A 17,249-nucleotide genomic window follows, 5' to 3' on the forward strand; every position below is an offset into this window, starting at 1 on the left:
GTGAGTGAATGAGTGTGTGTGTGCCCTGCGATGGGTTGGCACTCCGTCCAGGGTGTATCCTGCCTTGATGCCCGATGACGCCTGAGATAGGCACAGGCTCCCCGTGACCCGAGGTAGTTCGGATAAGCGGTAGAAAATGAGTGAGTGAGTGTGATTGCGTGAGTGAATGAGTGTGTGTGTGTGCCCTGCGATGGGTTGGCACTCCGTCCAGTGTGTATCCTGCCTTGATGCCCGATGACGCCTGAGATAGGCGAAGGCTCCCCGTGACCCGAGGTAGTTCGGATAAGTGGTAGAAGATAAATGAATGAATGAATGAATGCGTGTGTACAAATGGATGGATTTGTGTATTTCTGCCTCATGCCCAGTGCACCCAGGACAGATTAAGCATCACAGATGAGCAGACGAGTGCATTGTTCCATTCCTGTCAGCCAAGACTGTGACTCCGAGGCTACACCAAAACTGGTCACTCACTCTGTATTTTTACAATTTTCAGCTGTTTTGTTTTGGTGAGCCTGTGCACATTGTAGTCTCAGATTCCTGGAAGCTGACTTAATTATACCATATGTGGTATTCTGCTGTTGTAGTCCATCTGCAATGTGTTGTATGTTATGAGTTGCTTTTCTGCTTTACCAGAGTGTTACAGAGTGATTACATTCACATTTATGGAGTTTGTCAGACACTTTGATACCTCCTGAGATTTCTGATATTGGTTCAGGGGAGCACAGTGGCTTAGTGGTCAGCACATTTGGGGTTGGGGGTTTAATTCCAGCCTCCGCCCTGTGGACACCCTGAGTTCAGATGTTCTCCACATGCTTTGGGGGTTTTCTACCATAGTCCAGGCTGATTGGGATTTCGAAATTGTTCTTACTGTGTGAGTGTGTGTGGGAAATAATCCTGTGATAGGCTGTTTTTCTGTCCAGTGTGTCCCCTAACTTGTGCCCTGTGGAATAATCTCCAAGTCTCCTAGGGAATATATGGCAATATAGTATGGATTATATATTATTAAAGTACTAATTTAATTACTGAAACGTGTCATCAGGTCAGAGTGATGGGTTCGGCTGGGAAGACCTCTGAAACCTTTCCATTCTCTTCTGACATATTATAAACAATGTCTTTCTATCCACAGAACTGTTTCTTACTAGATGTATTCTTTTGGCACTTTGGAAACTGTTGTGTGTGGAAATACTAGGAGATCAGCAGTTCCTTAAATATTCAAACTAGCCAACTCTAACAAGTCACACAGACCAGATTTCCCACTCAGTCTGATGCTTGAAAAAAACCAAAGCTCGTGACCTCTTTATAAAACATAATTTAGTTGCCAAATGATTAGAATTGACGGTATAACCTCATTAACTTAAAAAGTAACCAGATGTTCCTATTAAAATAGACGGGGATAAAGACTTTGACTGGTATTCTATAGAGTACTGCATTAGAGTTTTCCTTGGACAGCCTTTACACACATGTGCAGTTCACGTGCGTTTCCGTGTAGCAGTCCAATCACTCGCTGTGATTGGCTGCTCTCGGTGCAGAGGCTCACGGGATTGCAAAGATGTCCGCGTTCTTTTGAAAGTCTGTTTTTTACTTCATTTTCACTGCTTATCATTAGTTTTTAGTTAGTTTCATTATCGGTCTAGTACATTTTGGTGATATCCACTGAAAGAAAGGACGGGACTCCAAGACAAGAGCCAGACTATTCCTTATTACCAGGTCTGTTTAGCTGATAGCTTGCTTGCTAATAGTCGCTAGCTGGTTTAGCTAAAGAAATGCCGGTGTGTCTCTATAAAAGGTAGAACGTCTGCAACAGACACAAGGGCAGGTTTTTATTCAGAGTGTTTGTCGGGTCAGGACATAAATAATTGTTTATTAAAACGACCTATTAGAAAATAGTTGTGCGTTGAAGCTAACTTGCTAGTCAGTATGCTAACAGCAACACGCCTCTGAAACATAGTGTAATATTATCAGCTGGGACGAGACACTTTTTTTTTTGTTATTTAATATCGTCAGGTATAATTTCTATCACTGTAACAGTAGCTAGATCTACACATAACATAGCACATTATGAGGAGACTCAGCTGGATGCTTGTGCATGCTGGGAGCTGCACAGGGGCGTTGGTCATGAGCATAAGTCTAATAGGTCTAATTTAAAACTCAAATCAAATAACTAACTAAATCAATCTGTAAAAAAAAATGCCTTAAAATACTTATTCGAACCTGAGAAAACTAGGTAGAAATTAAAGATAAGAATAAAAAAGGAAAGCATTGTTTGTTTGTTTTTTTTAAAAACTGATATCAATGTTTGAGACCAAATTGAAGGATTTGAAACATTTGCTGTGAGGATAAATACATTCTGGGAGGTACGACAGTCCATCTCAGGCTACCCTGCACACTGATGTGAAATCTAAATAAATACACTAAATCAGTACACTAAATAAATAAATCAGTCTACCTACTGTCATGGGTTTGTCTAGAAGACAGAAACTTCACAAAGACAGGACCAGGAGCTTCAGAGGATTTTAGACCCATGGCGTGTGAGGCAATAATAGTGTTGTGCCACTGTGTTGTCTGGTAGTAATTAGTCATTTTTTTAGTCAAAAAAACCTTGAAAATGAAAGGAAAATTTTATTAATAAGCTGTAACTTTGTATATCCTTTCTCTCTCTCTCTCTCTCTCTCTCTCTCTCTCTCTCTCTCTCTCTCATATTATATATATATATATATATATATATAATATATGTTATATAACTAAAACAAAAACATCAAATCCTGTATTTACTTTATCTACAAGGTCAGAGTTCCAGACATAATATACGTATGGTTAAGTTATGTCGCTGAAGGACATCTGCAGTAATTATGATCAATGAGTGTATTTCTGATGGACAAGCTTGCAAAAAAAAAGTACTACATACACCTATTTATTTAGACCTTTTTTGTATGGATTGTAGCCATCCATATTGAACTTGACCATTTATAGATCACATGACCATAACACGTGTGTAGGTTTTATTTAAAATATGGAAACTGTTTCTTTGATAAGATATTTTTGAGAATTACATTTTGATTGTAAAAATCTCTAACATTAACAGTATTTATTGTGCTGTCATTATGAGGAAGAGTGGAATGTTGAAGCAGAATGAAACAAAAAAACAGAAAGAAAACCATTTGTTGGGTCATATGAAAATATAAACGTTCTCTCTCTCTCGCTCTCTCTCGCTCTCACACACACACACACACACAGAAATAAAATGCTGATATTGGGGACTCATGTCGAACGTGCATGAAGAGAGAGCTGCCATGATGATAGCCGCTGGGGAACTGCAGCCGTTTGTCCCGTTCGGCCGTGAGCACTGCCAACGCCACCCAAGCGCCGTGAACCTCCAGCTGCGCCAGCTGCAGCCTGCCCCCGAGCTCTGGTGCTCTGATGGAACGGCCGGACTAGTGGGCTCCTTGCAGGAGGTCAGCCTCCAGGAGAGAGAGAAAGTAGGTGGCACTCTTCCTTCGTTCAAGCACAGATATCTCTGCTGTCACACACCTCATTCACCTTAGAGTTTATTATATGGATTAGTTGTCTTTGCTGTTTGAGATCAAATTGTAACATCTTTCAGATGAGAAATGTATATCATTTTTATTGACAGCTGAACCGCAAAAATTCATTGTACAGCACAGACAGACAGACATCTTGTGAAACACTTTACATTGATCTTTGCCTAGCAGGAGTCCTGGCAGCTGAGGAAAAGCTCAGCTGTGTTGAGTGATGAAGCAGAGTATGAAGAGGAGCTGTATGTAGCCGGACACATGGTCATCTGGAGCCGTGGGACCAAAAGTCAATCTTCATATGTTTACAAGGCTTTCACTGTGGACAGTCCCGTTCAGCAGGTATCAGTAATATGGGTTGGGAAAATAATCACTTAATTCATTTAAAAATGTGGAGCAGTATATTAGGGACACATGTACAGCTACACTGTCATGCAATTATCTAATCAGCTATGGCTAAGTAGGGCATACAATCATGCAGATACACATCAGCAGCTTTGGGTAATGTTCACATCAACTATCAGAATGGTTGTGGCATGGTTTTTGGTGCCAGACAAGCAGGTTTCAGTATCTCTCAACTCTTAATCTTAATCAACACTCTTTAAAGTTTATTCATAATGTTTCAATGAAGAGAAGACATCCAGCAAGCAGATGTTCTGTGAATGGAAACAACGTTTTGATTAGAGAACAAAGTGGATTGGCCAGACTGCCTTGAGCTGATAGAAATGCTGCAGTATTCGAGATTCTGTAACCATTCTGTACAATTATAGTGATCAGAAAAGCATTTCAATATTCAAACCTTGTGGAGGATGGCCTGCTCCAGAAGAAGAAAACATCAGGTTTTGCTTCTGTCCGCTGGGAACAGAAAGCCAAGGTTGCAGTGCCTGCTTCCAGCCTGATCATGCACCATGTCACAAAGCAGAAGTCATCTCAAACTGGATTCCTGAACATGACAATGAGTTCCATGTTCTTCTGGTAGAATGGGAGATTCACATGAAAATCTGCAGAGATTTTGTAATGCAGTCATGTCAACATGGAGCTGAATATTTTGCTTTTAATACAGCTCTTAGTCCTTTTGTGTAAGAGCCTCCCAACTGAGTATATATATTCAATATCTTGACTTTAATATTCCACTCTTCCTAGCAAAAACGCTACAGATGTGTCAAATTGCAAGGGTATAATCCTGGCCATTCACTGACTGTCAGGTCTTGTGCCAAAATAGATTTGTATTTGGTGGTGACCTTGGTTCCCTCTTTCTTGTATAGTGCCCCAGTCCCAGCTTAAGAGAAGCAGACCCGATGCTGCCATCACCATGTTTCACCATGTGTCCTTTTGGTGATAATCTTGTTTGTGTGACAAACATGTAGGCAAATGTGTATGTTTTTGTGAGTAAGGGCTTCAGTCTAGCTGCCATACCTCACCTTACCCCTACTCCAGATATGCACATGCAAGTGACCAGTTATTCTCAGGTTCTCCGGCAGCTCCTTTAGTGTTGCAGTCATGCTCTTCACAGTCTTCCTGATACATTTTGTTTTTGTCTTTTTATCGCTTTTGGTGTGAAGTTCCGTTCTTGGTAATTTGACAGTGGTGGTGTTACGCATCTCCTAAACACTATCTTTCAGCAAAGATCCCATACATATTTGTAAGCGCTTTGCAGACCGTTCCTTCAGTAGTCAGATGAAATCAAGACATGACAAATAAAAAACAAAACAAAAAACAAATCAATTATTTATTTGCTTTCTTAGACTTTTAAATGTTTCATTTTGTCCCCTGCAGCACAGCATAGCTGCATTTCTGTCCTTTCTCTCTATTATTTACATTTACAGCATTTGGCAGACGCCCTTATCCAGAGCGACGTACATAAGTGCTTAAATCTCTAACATTGAATACATTAATGCTGGATCACTAAGTTACATACTTAAGATACCATGAGTTTAAAACATTTGTTCAGAGTTACAATGAAAAAGTGTCAAAGGTGTTTTTTTTTTTTTTTTTTTTATATAAATGCAAAAGATAAGGAAGGAAGTGCTAGTTGAAGTGTTTTGTGAATAAGTAGGTCTTCAACTGCCGCTTGAAAATAGTATTATTTGTAAAATACAATTATTTGTAAAACTTGCTTGTATAGAAAGGTCAGATTATTATAAACATGCATCACCATTGTACACCACGAAATAAAGTTTATGAGCTCAACGCAATAGTCTTAGTGTGTGGCAAGCCATTTTCCCCAATCAAGTTTCAAATGAGCATTAAACTGGTGCCAGCTATAATGTTTTAATACGCTTTTAACATTTAACTCCTTTTACAATGCAAGATGTGGGTGTATAGAGCCACCCACAGTCTTACTGCCATTATGCCTTGTTGATGGTGCAAGAACAAGATTCTTCATGGAGTCATGATGAGCTCTCTCAGGATTTACTCCATAGTGTATTTAAGTTGTGAAAGTGACCCAAACACACATCACTATATACAGTAGTTTCTCCTGGAAAATACAGCCATCAACCCAAACCCCACCTACAGCATTATATAATATGTCGTCTTCAGCGATCATTTGAAGACTTTGGCAGGAAGGAATTAGTGTTAAGTCTGTGGTGAACTCAGAAATGATGCTGACCTGTTAGTTCGTTAGGAGCTCTTGCTTGCTTAATTCCACTCAAATACAAACTTGTAGAAAGGACATTATTTACATTTATATTATTTACTCACCAGCAGAACACAAATGAGGATGAGGTTCCCTTCTGAGTCTGGTTCCTCTCAAGGTTTCTTCCTCATGTCAATGCCACCGTCACCTTTAGGTATAGGTGTTCCACATAAAAAGTAACTTTGCGTAAATTTTAGAGATAATATTGCGCACCGGTGTTGCTTCATATGTACTACATGTGAAATGCTGTCTGTTGTGGAAACTTATCTCTTACAGGCCCTGTGGTGTAATTTCACTGTTCCTCAATCCCGGAAAGAGGGTAAGCTCCTTTTTCATTGTTGGTTAGAGTGACTACATATGTATCTTTTATGTGTTTGTAAAGTTGAACCTATACACTTGCTTCAACGGCGCTGTTCTCTATATTTGAACTGTAGAAAAGGACACGGTTGAACAGAGTGTCTGCATCGTTCAAAGCTCATGTGTGAATGTACACTCTGTGAGTGGGAAGGACTTCATCTCCCCATTGCCGTTTCAGGTAAATCATTCCAGGTGTACTGCAAATTGTCATATTCATGCCATTATTTATTCCTCTTGGTATTAAACTATGCTAAAGTAATGGCAGCTTTACAATTGATTTGAAATCTTTTGAAAGTGTATTACAATATTCCTGAATTTTGTACCACTAAAATGCAGGATTTATTTTTTTTCTGTACTTCATTAATATGTCTTTGGATATTGGAAAAACATTGTTTCTCAAAGTTAGTGTGTATATTCTATTAGACTAGGTATACACTATATATAGTGTAGATATTCTATTAGCCTAGTGTAAAAAATCTGATTCCACTAACATAATCTGTCACTAATACAGATAAAATCATTTTTAAGAATTAGCATGATGAAATGTGATGTACAAATGTTACCATGGTAACAGTCTGATCATATGTAATTTAGGTCTCCTTTTTGTGGCCCACTAAGTTTGGATTGCTTTTTGAGCGCAAAAATGTCACATCTGATGCTCCACTGAGCCCCTCAAGGTAGTGAATTCTTAGTATTTCCTCTCATTGGTTTGTGGTGATGTTAGCAGTCCCGTTACAATCCCTGCATTTAATTAAAATAAGTTAAGATTTGTGTGCGCTTATATATGTATTCATTTGGGTTTTTCCTGGTCAGGGAGCCTCTTCCGACACTATTTAGCATGCTCCACCCTCTGGATGAAATAGCCCCTGTTGTCTGCAAGTCTACAGGTGAGATGCAGTCTCTTCATCCTCTTATGAGCTACAGTGGCTCCTGAAAAGGTGCCATTTTAAACTGTAATACATTAAAATGTCATATCAAGATATGAAATCTGAAATTCTGATCAACTGTCTCATATTCATTGTTTGATCTCAGAATGAATGGTGTGTGTGTGTGTGGTGGTGGTGGGGGGTGTGTGTGTTACAAATAAACATACAAATAAGAATCAACCTTGATGATCCAATAATTTTGGAGGAGAGTGTATATGAAAACATTGTCATTTAGCGCTTAACTCATTTGTCTTGCTGCAGCAGGGCTGTTTGAGACGCAGCGGCTGCAGTATGTATCTGACAGCGCGCTTCAAGTGGTGTTCTCCTGTGCAGAACCCTCCATCATCATGACCTATGACACACAGCAGTGCAGTCATACTATCTGGGCTTTGCGCAAAGTCACACCAGAGGTAACACTGATCCAGCTATACCATTCCTGTTAACAACTGTGTTCAGTTCTATACCTAAATGTAATAGCAATGTTTTAACACTTTAACACACATAACTACTCATGCTGTATTTAGTTTTTCTTTCTTTATTTAGAAAATCTCTTAACAATCCTTTGTAAATGATGCAGGAGCAGTCTACGGTTTTGAAGTGTCCCAGTCAGGATGGGTCGACTCAGACCCCCACAGCCGCGCCCACTTTCCTTGGCACCCACCTGAGGAGCATGAGCCGGCTAGACTCCCCTGGCTCGCCCCTGCACTGTCATGCGCTGCATAACCAGAGCCGCGTGCCCGCCTCACCCGCACTGCACTCCCGTGCACACTCTCCCAGTATCTCCAACATGGCTGCTCTCAGGTCAGACAGGCTCTGCACAACTCATTTAAACACCTTCTGTCAGTTACTGGCATATTTCCACTTTACTTTTCCTACACTCTACAAGTGTTATAGCATGTTATTTATATATGCAATTAATGTGTCATATTTGAAAGATGTCCGCAGATTCTCAGTATCAGAGCCCCAATCATTCCTCTTAGGCAGGCATCACAATAACTAGCCACATTTTATTGGCAGCAGTTTTTCCAAAACAAGTGTTTTTCTTGTGCTGTGTGTGATTTTGTTTTTTTTTTTTTTTTTTTTTATTAGCCGTGCTCACTCCCCTGGCATGGCTGCACCTTCTTTTACGGGAGCACAGCGCTTCAACATGTCATGCCACTCACCGTCAGCCCGCGGACACAGCCTGCTAACATCCCCCAACAGCACCCTGAATGAAACAGCACTAATGCCTGAGATGGAGCCCATCCTGCCTGACCTCTGCATTGAGCAGCTGTGGACAGAGACTATTAGTTCCTACAGGTCAGACACTATAAAGGCTGTCTGATTGCACTGTGTATTCTAAAACGGTTCACCTCTTATTCTGATTCTAAGCTATAAACTTAAAACAGACCTTTTTTAAGCACTTTTATAACGAACTGGTTCAGGAAGCTTTTCATATGACCACACTGATCTCACAAAATAGGATCAAATTGTCTGAACAAATACAGTATGATGTAAAAATTCTTGTGATTCTTCCAGTTTTAACCCTAAAACTGTCTGTAATATTGATATAATTAATTTGTCTCATCACATTCATTTTGATTCTCATATTAACTCACTGACAAAGATTACTTTCCTACACCATGACTAGATACAGTTAGACATATAGTGTTCAGAAAAGATCATATATTTGTCACTACTTGCCTTGGCTACTGGCTTTCATGCTATAATTCATTCTTAATTACAATAAATTCAACACGATTTACAATCAGCCCACGTTCCACCCACTCTATATAGACGTCACCAGTTACTCTTCCCTTTCTGTATAAAGAATTCTTATTATAACCTTAAGGCCACCTGTGGTCTTGCACCACAGTACATTTCTGACTTTATTCATCCCTGTACTCCGGCCCACACACTATTATACAGCGCTCGAATTGACTCAGAAGTTGAAAGTCATTTATGACCTTTGCGCCTTCGAGCTACAAACAGGGGAAAAAATATGGACGCCTCTTTTCGTTTTCTGTAAACAATATTCGAGCCACCTTACTGTGATGAGTGTTGTCTACTTTACTTCTTAAAACACAGAACTGTATAGTCAAGATTACAGATTTAACAAGCTAATATGCCTGTGTTTTGTTTACTCTTGATGCTTGAGGAATGGAAGCCAAGGACACTTGATATTCTGTGTACCTGTGGTTTGACTACAATGTCCTTGTAGCAATGCTAGATTGGGCTAGTCGGGTCAATGTGGTGATTGGAGTCAATAAATAGTGAATCAGGTTTCATCTAGTTTTATTTTTTTATACCAATAAATATAATCATCATCTTAAGTCTAATTGATATATTTGTTTAGGGAGAAGACCTGCCAGGCATCCAAAGTGTTCATTACTTCTGACCTGTGTGAGAACAGATATCTGTGTTTCCTGGTTGAATCCCACCAGCAGCTCAGGTGAGCATACACTCACTTCCTTGCCATGATTTAAGAACGCTTTACATTTTTATTCGTGATTTTGTTCTTTAAAAATGTCAGATTTCTTTTATGCACGCTTTCCGGCTAGACTGAAGAATGGTTCTGGTTTTAGCTTTTACACAGTTTTCTTGTCGACTCTCTGGTGCTTCTTCTAGATGCGTCAAGTTTCTTGAAAGCAATGAAACTTCCCAGCTCATATTTGCTTCAGTTACCTCCATTCCGGCCAAAGATGCGGCACCTTTGGCGGTAAGATTTATAAAAGATGCATGCAGAAATGTAAGGTACCCTGTAGAATCAGTAGTAATAGTAGTGACTGTTTATAGAGCAGATAGAGATATTACATGTATATAGACTATAAGTGATAAAATGCTGCAGTTTAGGACAATTGGGCAGTATAGGGATATAACATTTGCTATCGTAAGGAATTATTTTACTTTGTTTGAACATATAATAACTATATTAGAAATAGTTTTATTTTATATGTTCAAACAAAGTAAAATAATTCCTTACAATAGCAAATGTTATATCGCTATACTGCCCAATTGTGTGTGTGTGTGTATGTATATGTATATATATATATATATATATATATATATATATATATATATATATATATAATATAATATAGCATAAAGGGTTACTCTTTTTGGCATTACTACCTTTTAGCAACTCTTAATATTTTGCTATATATTGCATGTTAAATATTGGATTATATTGTATATTATTATTTTTATGCTTATCTCCCACTCGTAAGCCTTCGGTTTCTAAGTGTGCACTTTCATTCTTGTTATATAGGACATAGATGCTTTGCTGGTATTAGAAAACAATGGCAGCTTGGTCTTGTACACCGGAGTCACACAGGTGAGCTTATATTTGTCTCATGTTCTCCTACTTCTACATTCTGTCAGTGTGCTTAATAAAGACTATCCGAAGAAACAAATTCAAACGGATCCTGTACCGCAGCCCGATTGTCTGTAGATGTCTATAATTGTAAACACTTCTCTTTATCCATGACCATAATCAGTTCAGTAGTAAGATTTACGTCAGCAAGCTTATTATTTTAATATGGCATTTGACATTGCTGCTTATATGAATACGAAGACACATCCAAAATAGTGAATGAGTGAAATGTGTAAATGTGCCGTAGTCATAACCATAGCCGTCAAAGCTAGATAACAGTCCCCACTTACTGGTACTGAATCTGCTATGTAATCTTTATTTAAATGCCACACCAAATGAAACGCAGAACATCAAATGAACCTTGGCACAGGAAAGCTGGTGTTTCTGACTGCATGAATATTAGACTTGTTTAAAATGCTGTTCTGTTAGCACTATCTCTACAGAAACACACCACAGCCATACAACAAAAGATGCATATGTGCAGTAACTAGCCCACACACCTTCGCAAGGTAAAAACAAAACAGCGGGGTTCTCGAGCAGTGCTGAAATTTTTTATTTAAATTGAAATTTTAATTTACTTGTAAAGTCATACTATATTTATAGAGCACATTGAACACAAAAGAATTTGACCCAAAGTGGTTTACAATAAGAAATATAGTGTCCGAAGACAGTAACAACAGTACATAATGAATCAATAATGAGTCAAAAGCCAAAGAATTAAAATGACTCTTAAGAATATAGCAGTGAAAGTTCATGGAGTTTTACAGCTCTAAGAGTTTGTAATAGTATGCAGTTCTCTGTAATTTGGCTGGAATTGGCAAGTCCCAGAGATCCTACAGATGTTTTAAAGCTATAGCCTTGTTTATGTTGTGAAACTGATGGGCTTGTATTGCAAAACTAAGGGGGCTGATTTCATAGCTGAGACGGTCCATAGATGAAGCTTAGAAAAAGTTGTCTTTTTTCTCCTTAGGTGAGCAAAGTGTTTGTCCCAGGTCTTCTGTCACCAACCTTCAGTTTGCCAAACACCCTGCCGCACTTAAACACCCCTTTGGAGAACGTGAGCACTCCAGCAAAAGCAACCGTCCACCATATGAGCAGGCTCCCAGAGGTACATAACGGGGACAACCTTTCCAGGGCAACAATCTTCTTAACATTATTACGAGCTTTTAGTCTCATGAATTGAATTAAAATAGCAGGAAAAGTCCTGACATGCAGACATTTCATAGTACAACAATAAATGCAGTTGTTGCTTACTCCATAGGTCAGAGGTTTGGATCAGTAGAATGATCTATTTCAATTTAGAGTTACTTTTAACACAAGTGCACCTTCATTAATCAAAAGCTGTCTAAAGAATGACATTGAAAAGCTTTGCTCTTTTCTCAATGAAGACAAAGTCAGTGATTATATTAGATTGATAATAATAGCAAAAAGAAAACTGAAAAGCTTTTAAGTAAAAGCTGACAGTGAAGGAGATCAATTTGAATTGATTTAAAACCTTAATATGAAGGAGAACGTTTGTATTAATTACATTCGCTGTGGCTTTCTGACCGGTGCTTTTCCATTTCTGGGCCACTGTCACAGTTGTATCTGATGCCTTATAACTCTTGTAGTCTATAGTGTCATGTTTTTTATTCATTTATTTATTTTTTATCATCATCCAAACCTCCCACACCCTTAGTCCGACATGCCTTCTCCGGTGTCAGAGATGAGAACAGTGCAGCATCATGAGTCATCGTGGCTAGAGGATTCTCCGTTCCAGCAGGCAACGCCACATATCCAAGCCCTGCGAGACCCAGTCAGCAACCGTCTCACACTGGTCAGCCTGCAAACATTACTCTCTTGCTCTCTTACACAATCACACACACACACACACACACGCTCACTCACACACTTCAATTCCACTGACAGGGAACTGGATACTTTGGTGCTTTGAACTGGGTGCCTGAATTTCTTTTAATATTTTTTTTCTCCATATGTGAGCACTTATGCTTTCAAGTGGTTCAATCCATACCAGCTGTGTTAGAGGCGTGTAAATGTAGAGCCCATGTGTCAAACTGAGCATGTATTACATGCCATTTCTTTTAATTCCCTTGAGTGTGAGTGATATGTACCCTCCATAGAAATAGCTGAAATGACACTTTCTTTACATAATTACATAATTAATTATTTATTAAAAATCTCTTGATTGTGTAACCTATAGTGGTGCAGACAAGTGTTGTCTTGGTTATCAATGAGTATGACTAAAATACAAAGACTGCCAGACACTGTAAGGGCCTGATGCTTGCTCTGAGGCATGAAGCCTTGACATCTTGGCAATCTGCTGATCAGGCCACTTGAACAGTGATGCTGACTGCCCTGTTCCTTATAAATAAGCGCACAGATGATCAAAATTGGCTATTGTATTCTGAGAGGGATAATGTGTTTCCTACCTCAGGGACATGGATGACTGTGGCATTGTCAGGACCCTAGAAATTCTAGCATCGCCGCAGTCCTAAACGATATTCTTCCTCAAAGATCTTAACAACCATTGATTTATGATGTCCAGGCAGACATTATAGAAGTAAAATAGTAAAATGTGTGCATGCTTATCCTGGAGCACCAGGAATCTGTCACGATGTTGACATAATTAGTCAGCTCCATGCTCTGTCTGCAAGGCCTGATTTGTCAAGACTGCTAAAGCATGTTTTGCTGCCAGGAGTATTTTTCCTTTAGACCTGTCACAACAATCTTTATGGATTTTGGCTGACATGCCATTTCATTAAAGCTCTTATAATGTAGCTTTAGGTCATTTGGGTTGTTCCTGGATTGTTTTCATAGATCTTTCTGTTACCTGTTTTACCTTGTGTAGAATTTGTCCTTCTGTACAATTCTGTTCCAGGAGCTGAGCAATGGCTCAATGCTGAGGATCACCATTCCTGAAGTGGCTACATCAGAGCTGGGTTAGAACACACACACACACTCACACACACACACACACACACACACACACACACACACACACACACACACACACACACACACACACACACGCTTGTCACAGACACTTATGAGATTATGTATTAGATTGCATCCCTGGTCCCACATTTTGTGTTCAATCACATCACTGCGTATCATCACTGACGCCCTCACATTTTCTAGCCTCGGAGCATGAATTTTTAATGCTGTTGTTTTAAATGCCTTTGATGCAATATTGTGTAATACAGAATTAGAAAATTCCCCAAGAAATGTAGGATTTTCTGTGTGAACATGTAACATACAGGCTGCCCAGTCACGTAGTCTGTTACAGCATAGTGTTCTGTTGTCCATTGTATGACTGCACTTAAATTGGCTTTTAGCTAAAACTTCATATTCAAGACTCTTCATATTTTCTTCCTCAGAAATGAGGGCATATCATGACCCATGTGTCCTTCTTTAATAGGGCATCTGGTTTAGGAATGAAATCACGCCCTGCTTCTAATAAAGTGACATTTTAACCAGCTTTGTTTTGACCTTTTGGAGTTTATTTGCCAATTAAGATACTGGCAGATTCATTAGGAGCCTAATTGCCTCTTGTGCACTGATAACGTGTTGTATGTTTGAATGTTAAAATTAATGCAATTTGTTTTCATTTATTCTGAAAAATATTGAATTTGTGCTTTGGTTGTGCTCCATTTTTATGGTTCAGAATTATGCAAAGGTTTGTTTAGCCTATCAGACCAATTCCATTTTTATGACTATTTATGATTAATAATGTACATGCACACACACAACACAGATTTTCATATTTTTATGGAACTTAAATTTGACCACGGACAAAGTTTCCATTTATTCTGCTTTTACAGTTAATCCTATTGCCCTCCTACCTTCAGCATGGATTCTGTGGGCCACCTCTGTTCATCAAACAGTCCCCTTTAAATCCCATATTGGCAAAGACCCTCTATTCCATGCACTCATCTATTTTATCTTTTTTATTATTACCATTCCCCACTCTATCTTTTCCCACCTACTCAGATCTAGCACTGTCATTATACCTCAGCTGCTTTCTTTTCAATTTGCTGCCTCCTCTGATTGGAACCTGCTCAACATAAACCTTTCACCGCCTCATTTTTTTAATGAGGATTGAAGGTTGCATTACATTTGCTGAACAGTACGGGTTCAATTTGAGAAATTACTAATGCCTGTGTGTTTACAGTGAAACGATCCCTGCAAGCCATTCGGTTCATTTTGCCCAAAGACACAGCTATGAAGGTGTTGGTAAAGTGGTACAATGTTTACAACGCCCCCGGAGGCCCCAGCATGCATCAGGAGTGGAATCTGTTTGTCACATGCCTGATGACACTGATGGGCTACAACACGGAGCGGCTGTCATGGACGCGGAACGTCAGTAACGTTTGTGTCTATGTTGTTGAGGGTTATATGAGTTGGCTGCTATTATTAGTTTAATTGCGTCATAGTAATGCGTGCGTCTGAGGTCTCGACTTATAAGCCTGTTCCTCCACAGCTGCTTTTTGAAGTGCCCCTCTCACCGGTAATTGCTCCCAAGAAGGCACGTCCAGCAGATACAGGGTCTGACGAAGTAAGTGGGGACCAAAATATAACAGCGGGAACAAAATAAAATAAATAAATAAGATCAGATAAATAAGAGCAAAGTGATTATGTAATTGAATAAAGTTTTGATTAAAATACACTGCTTTTGAAACACTTGCATTTGGAACTCACTTGTCCACAATTTAAGAAAAGATTGAAATGAGTGAGAAACCGTTTTGAGCTGCTGCAACACAGAGCAGTCACTTTAACATTCAAACATATTCCATTGTTTCTTCTCCATCAAGGACTGGACATACCTCTGTAGCTCAGACTACCACAGCCAGGTGTCCGTGTATCCAGCCCCAGGCATGTCCAGTCTACATGCAGTAGTGTCTGCTGGTATCATGACTGAGAGCGGGCCGGCAGCAGGGCTGGAGCCCTCAGCTCTGCTCTTCACCCACATCCCAGCACTTTTCTATGTGCTCCATCTGCTGTATGAGGACTTGAAACTGGACGAGCTCCAATGTAGCGGCGCCCGTGCCCTCGTGGGCCTCCTCCAACAGATGGCCAGGTACAGCAACTTAGGCATTGCAGTAAATATCAAATATTCCCTACTTTTCTGAACAAAAAGAGGAGTGAATCAAATAAAATGGTGGGGTGAGAAAAATGCTTTGCCATTTCAGTTAAGGTCGGAATAGTCAGATGGGCGATCTTGCCTAATTGTTACAGAAAAAATGTCAAGAGCCCGCTTTTGTATTCAACATAAACACAAGCTTAAGTGGGTCCTATTGTAAGTTCTAGTGGGTAACAGCGTGTAGGCTGGAAGCCCCACACTTACCCATTTTACGCTTTTGTCCCAAGAACCCTGCTTTATTAAGGACACAGAAATTTTGCGATGCGCTTGTTTAAGTGTTTAATGATTTCAGGAATCACTTGCCTGTTGCTGTAGCTTTCATGAGTTGTTGAAATGTATAGAATCATTATTTTTAAGGGGTAAGAAATGAGGTAGTAAATGGAAAAATGCTATTCAATCAGATTTTTGAGCCTGATTTTCGGGTGGAGTGCAACTTATAAACCTATTGCAGTAAGCACTATGGTAGAATATTCCGGCATGTAACCATCGCCCTTGTATTATAGAGTGGTTTTATAATCAGTGTGCGTATTGATCACCTGACCTGCATAAACAACCTGATCAGACAACTTCTTCCTCTAATCCTCTTGCCCTCCTCATTTCATTAGGGACCTGGAGCAGGAGGAATACATTGATTTGTACTGGCGTGATTACCCCTCATTCATCAAAAGCTTCAAGGAAACCTGCAAGATAGATCAGGGTAAGTACCTGATCAATGGCTCGGGGTCCCCTCATTAGCAGCAAGGCATCTTTACTGAGTTAACAATGAATCAAACAGCCAAGATGGGTAATTCTCTGTGTTGCAGGTTTGAGGGTTGGGCAATGCTGAAGTTGTTACTAAATGAATAATGTGTGTGTTTGTGTGTGTGTGTGTGTGTGTGTGCGTCTGTCTCTAAAGCTCAGATGGAGTTGATGAGCTGGCCAGCTTACTTGAATGGCGAAGTGCCATGTGTATTTGCGTGGCTAAGCAGCTGTCTGAGGGGACAGGAAGTGCCCCCATTTCCATATCTGCCTGGCATTTGTGAGAGGACCAAACTGATTGTGTTGGTAAATCTGTAGATTTCTTTTGTAAGACCTCAGCCACACTTGTGAGATCCATCCAGATCTCACAAGACTGATGAAAATATAAATATGTTCAACATGATTTTTCAATTCAGGATGACAGGATTAAATCATCCAAATCGATTGTACATAGCTGTAGTAGAATGTGTCATTATGTTAAGGCTCTAGACATAATTATGTTGAAACAAATGAAACATAATAATGAAGGTCAGTGCTCGGGACAGAACTCTGATCTTGTCTCATGCCC

General features: G+C 39.6%; 1 protein-coding gene across 9 annotated transcripts in view; it reads left to right on the top strand.

The window, feature by feature from the left end:
* The first annotated feature begins 1,486 nt into the window (after positions 1 to 1,486).
* anapc1 (anaphase promoting complex subunit 1) overlaps positions 1,487 to 17,249 on the top strand; it is an 84,873-nt gene continuing 69,110 nt past the window's right edge. For 3 of the 9 annotated variants that reach the window (XR_009648587.1, XR_009648586.1, XM_060871936.1), the window contains exons 1-21: positions 1,487 to 1,707; positions 3,235 to 3,476; positions 3,708 to 3,872; positions 6,445 to 6,487; positions 6,603 to 6,703; positions 7,120 to 7,202; positions 7,339 to 7,412; positions 7,713 to 7,861; positions 8,029 to 8,252; positions 8,541 to 8,750; positions 9,787 to 9,882; positions 10,059 to 10,149; positions 10,699 to 10,764; positions 11,774 to 11,911; positions 12,482 to 12,619; positions 13,682 to 13,742; positions 14,975 to 15,171; positions 15,284 to 15,358; positions 15,615 to 15,880; positions 16,549 to 16,640; positions 16,839 to 16,987. Coding sequence is in view for 7 of the 9 variants with exons in the window: in XM_060871936.1 (XP_060727919.1) it covers positions 3,261 to 3,476; positions 3,708 to 3,872; positions 6,445 to 6,487; positions 6,603 to 6,703; positions 7,120 to 7,202; positions 7,339 to 7,412; positions 7,713 to 7,861; positions 8,029 to 8,252; positions 8,541 to 8,750; positions 9,787 to 9,882; positions 10,059 to 10,149; positions 10,699 to 10,764; positions 11,774 to 11,911; positions 12,482 to 12,619; positions 13,682 to 13,742; positions 14,975 to 15,171; positions 15,284 to 15,358; positions 15,615 to 15,880; positions 16,549 to 16,640; positions 16,839 to 16,987 (2,634 nt within the window). In the remaining 2 variants the exon portion in view is untranslated. The remainder of the gene's footprint in view (positions 1,708 to 3,234; positions 3,477 to 3,707; positions 3,873 to 6,444; positions 6,488 to 6,602; positions 6,704 to 7,119; positions 7,203 to 7,338; positions 7,413 to 7,712; positions 7,862 to 8,028; positions 8,253 to 8,540; positions 8,751 to 9,786; positions 9,883 to 10,058; positions 10,150 to 10,698; positions 10,765 to 11,773; positions 11,912 to 12,481; positions 12,620 to 13,681; positions 13,743 to 14,974; positions 15,172 to 15,283; positions 15,359 to 15,614; positions 15,881 to 16,548; positions 16,641 to 16,838; positions 16,988 to 17,249) is intronic. The other 6 variants (XM_060871939.1, XM_060871938.1, XM_060871941.1 and 3 more) reach the window with 6 other exon arrangements.

This window comes from Tachysurus vachellii, chromosome 6, assembly GCF_030014155.1.
Source record: "Tachysurus vachellii isolate PV-2020 chromosome 6, HZAU_Pvac_v1, whole genome shotgun sequence".
In the NCBI taxonomy this organism is placed as follows: Eukaryota; Metazoa; Chordata; class Actinopteri; order Siluriformes; family Bagridae; genus Tachysurus; species Tachysurus vachellii.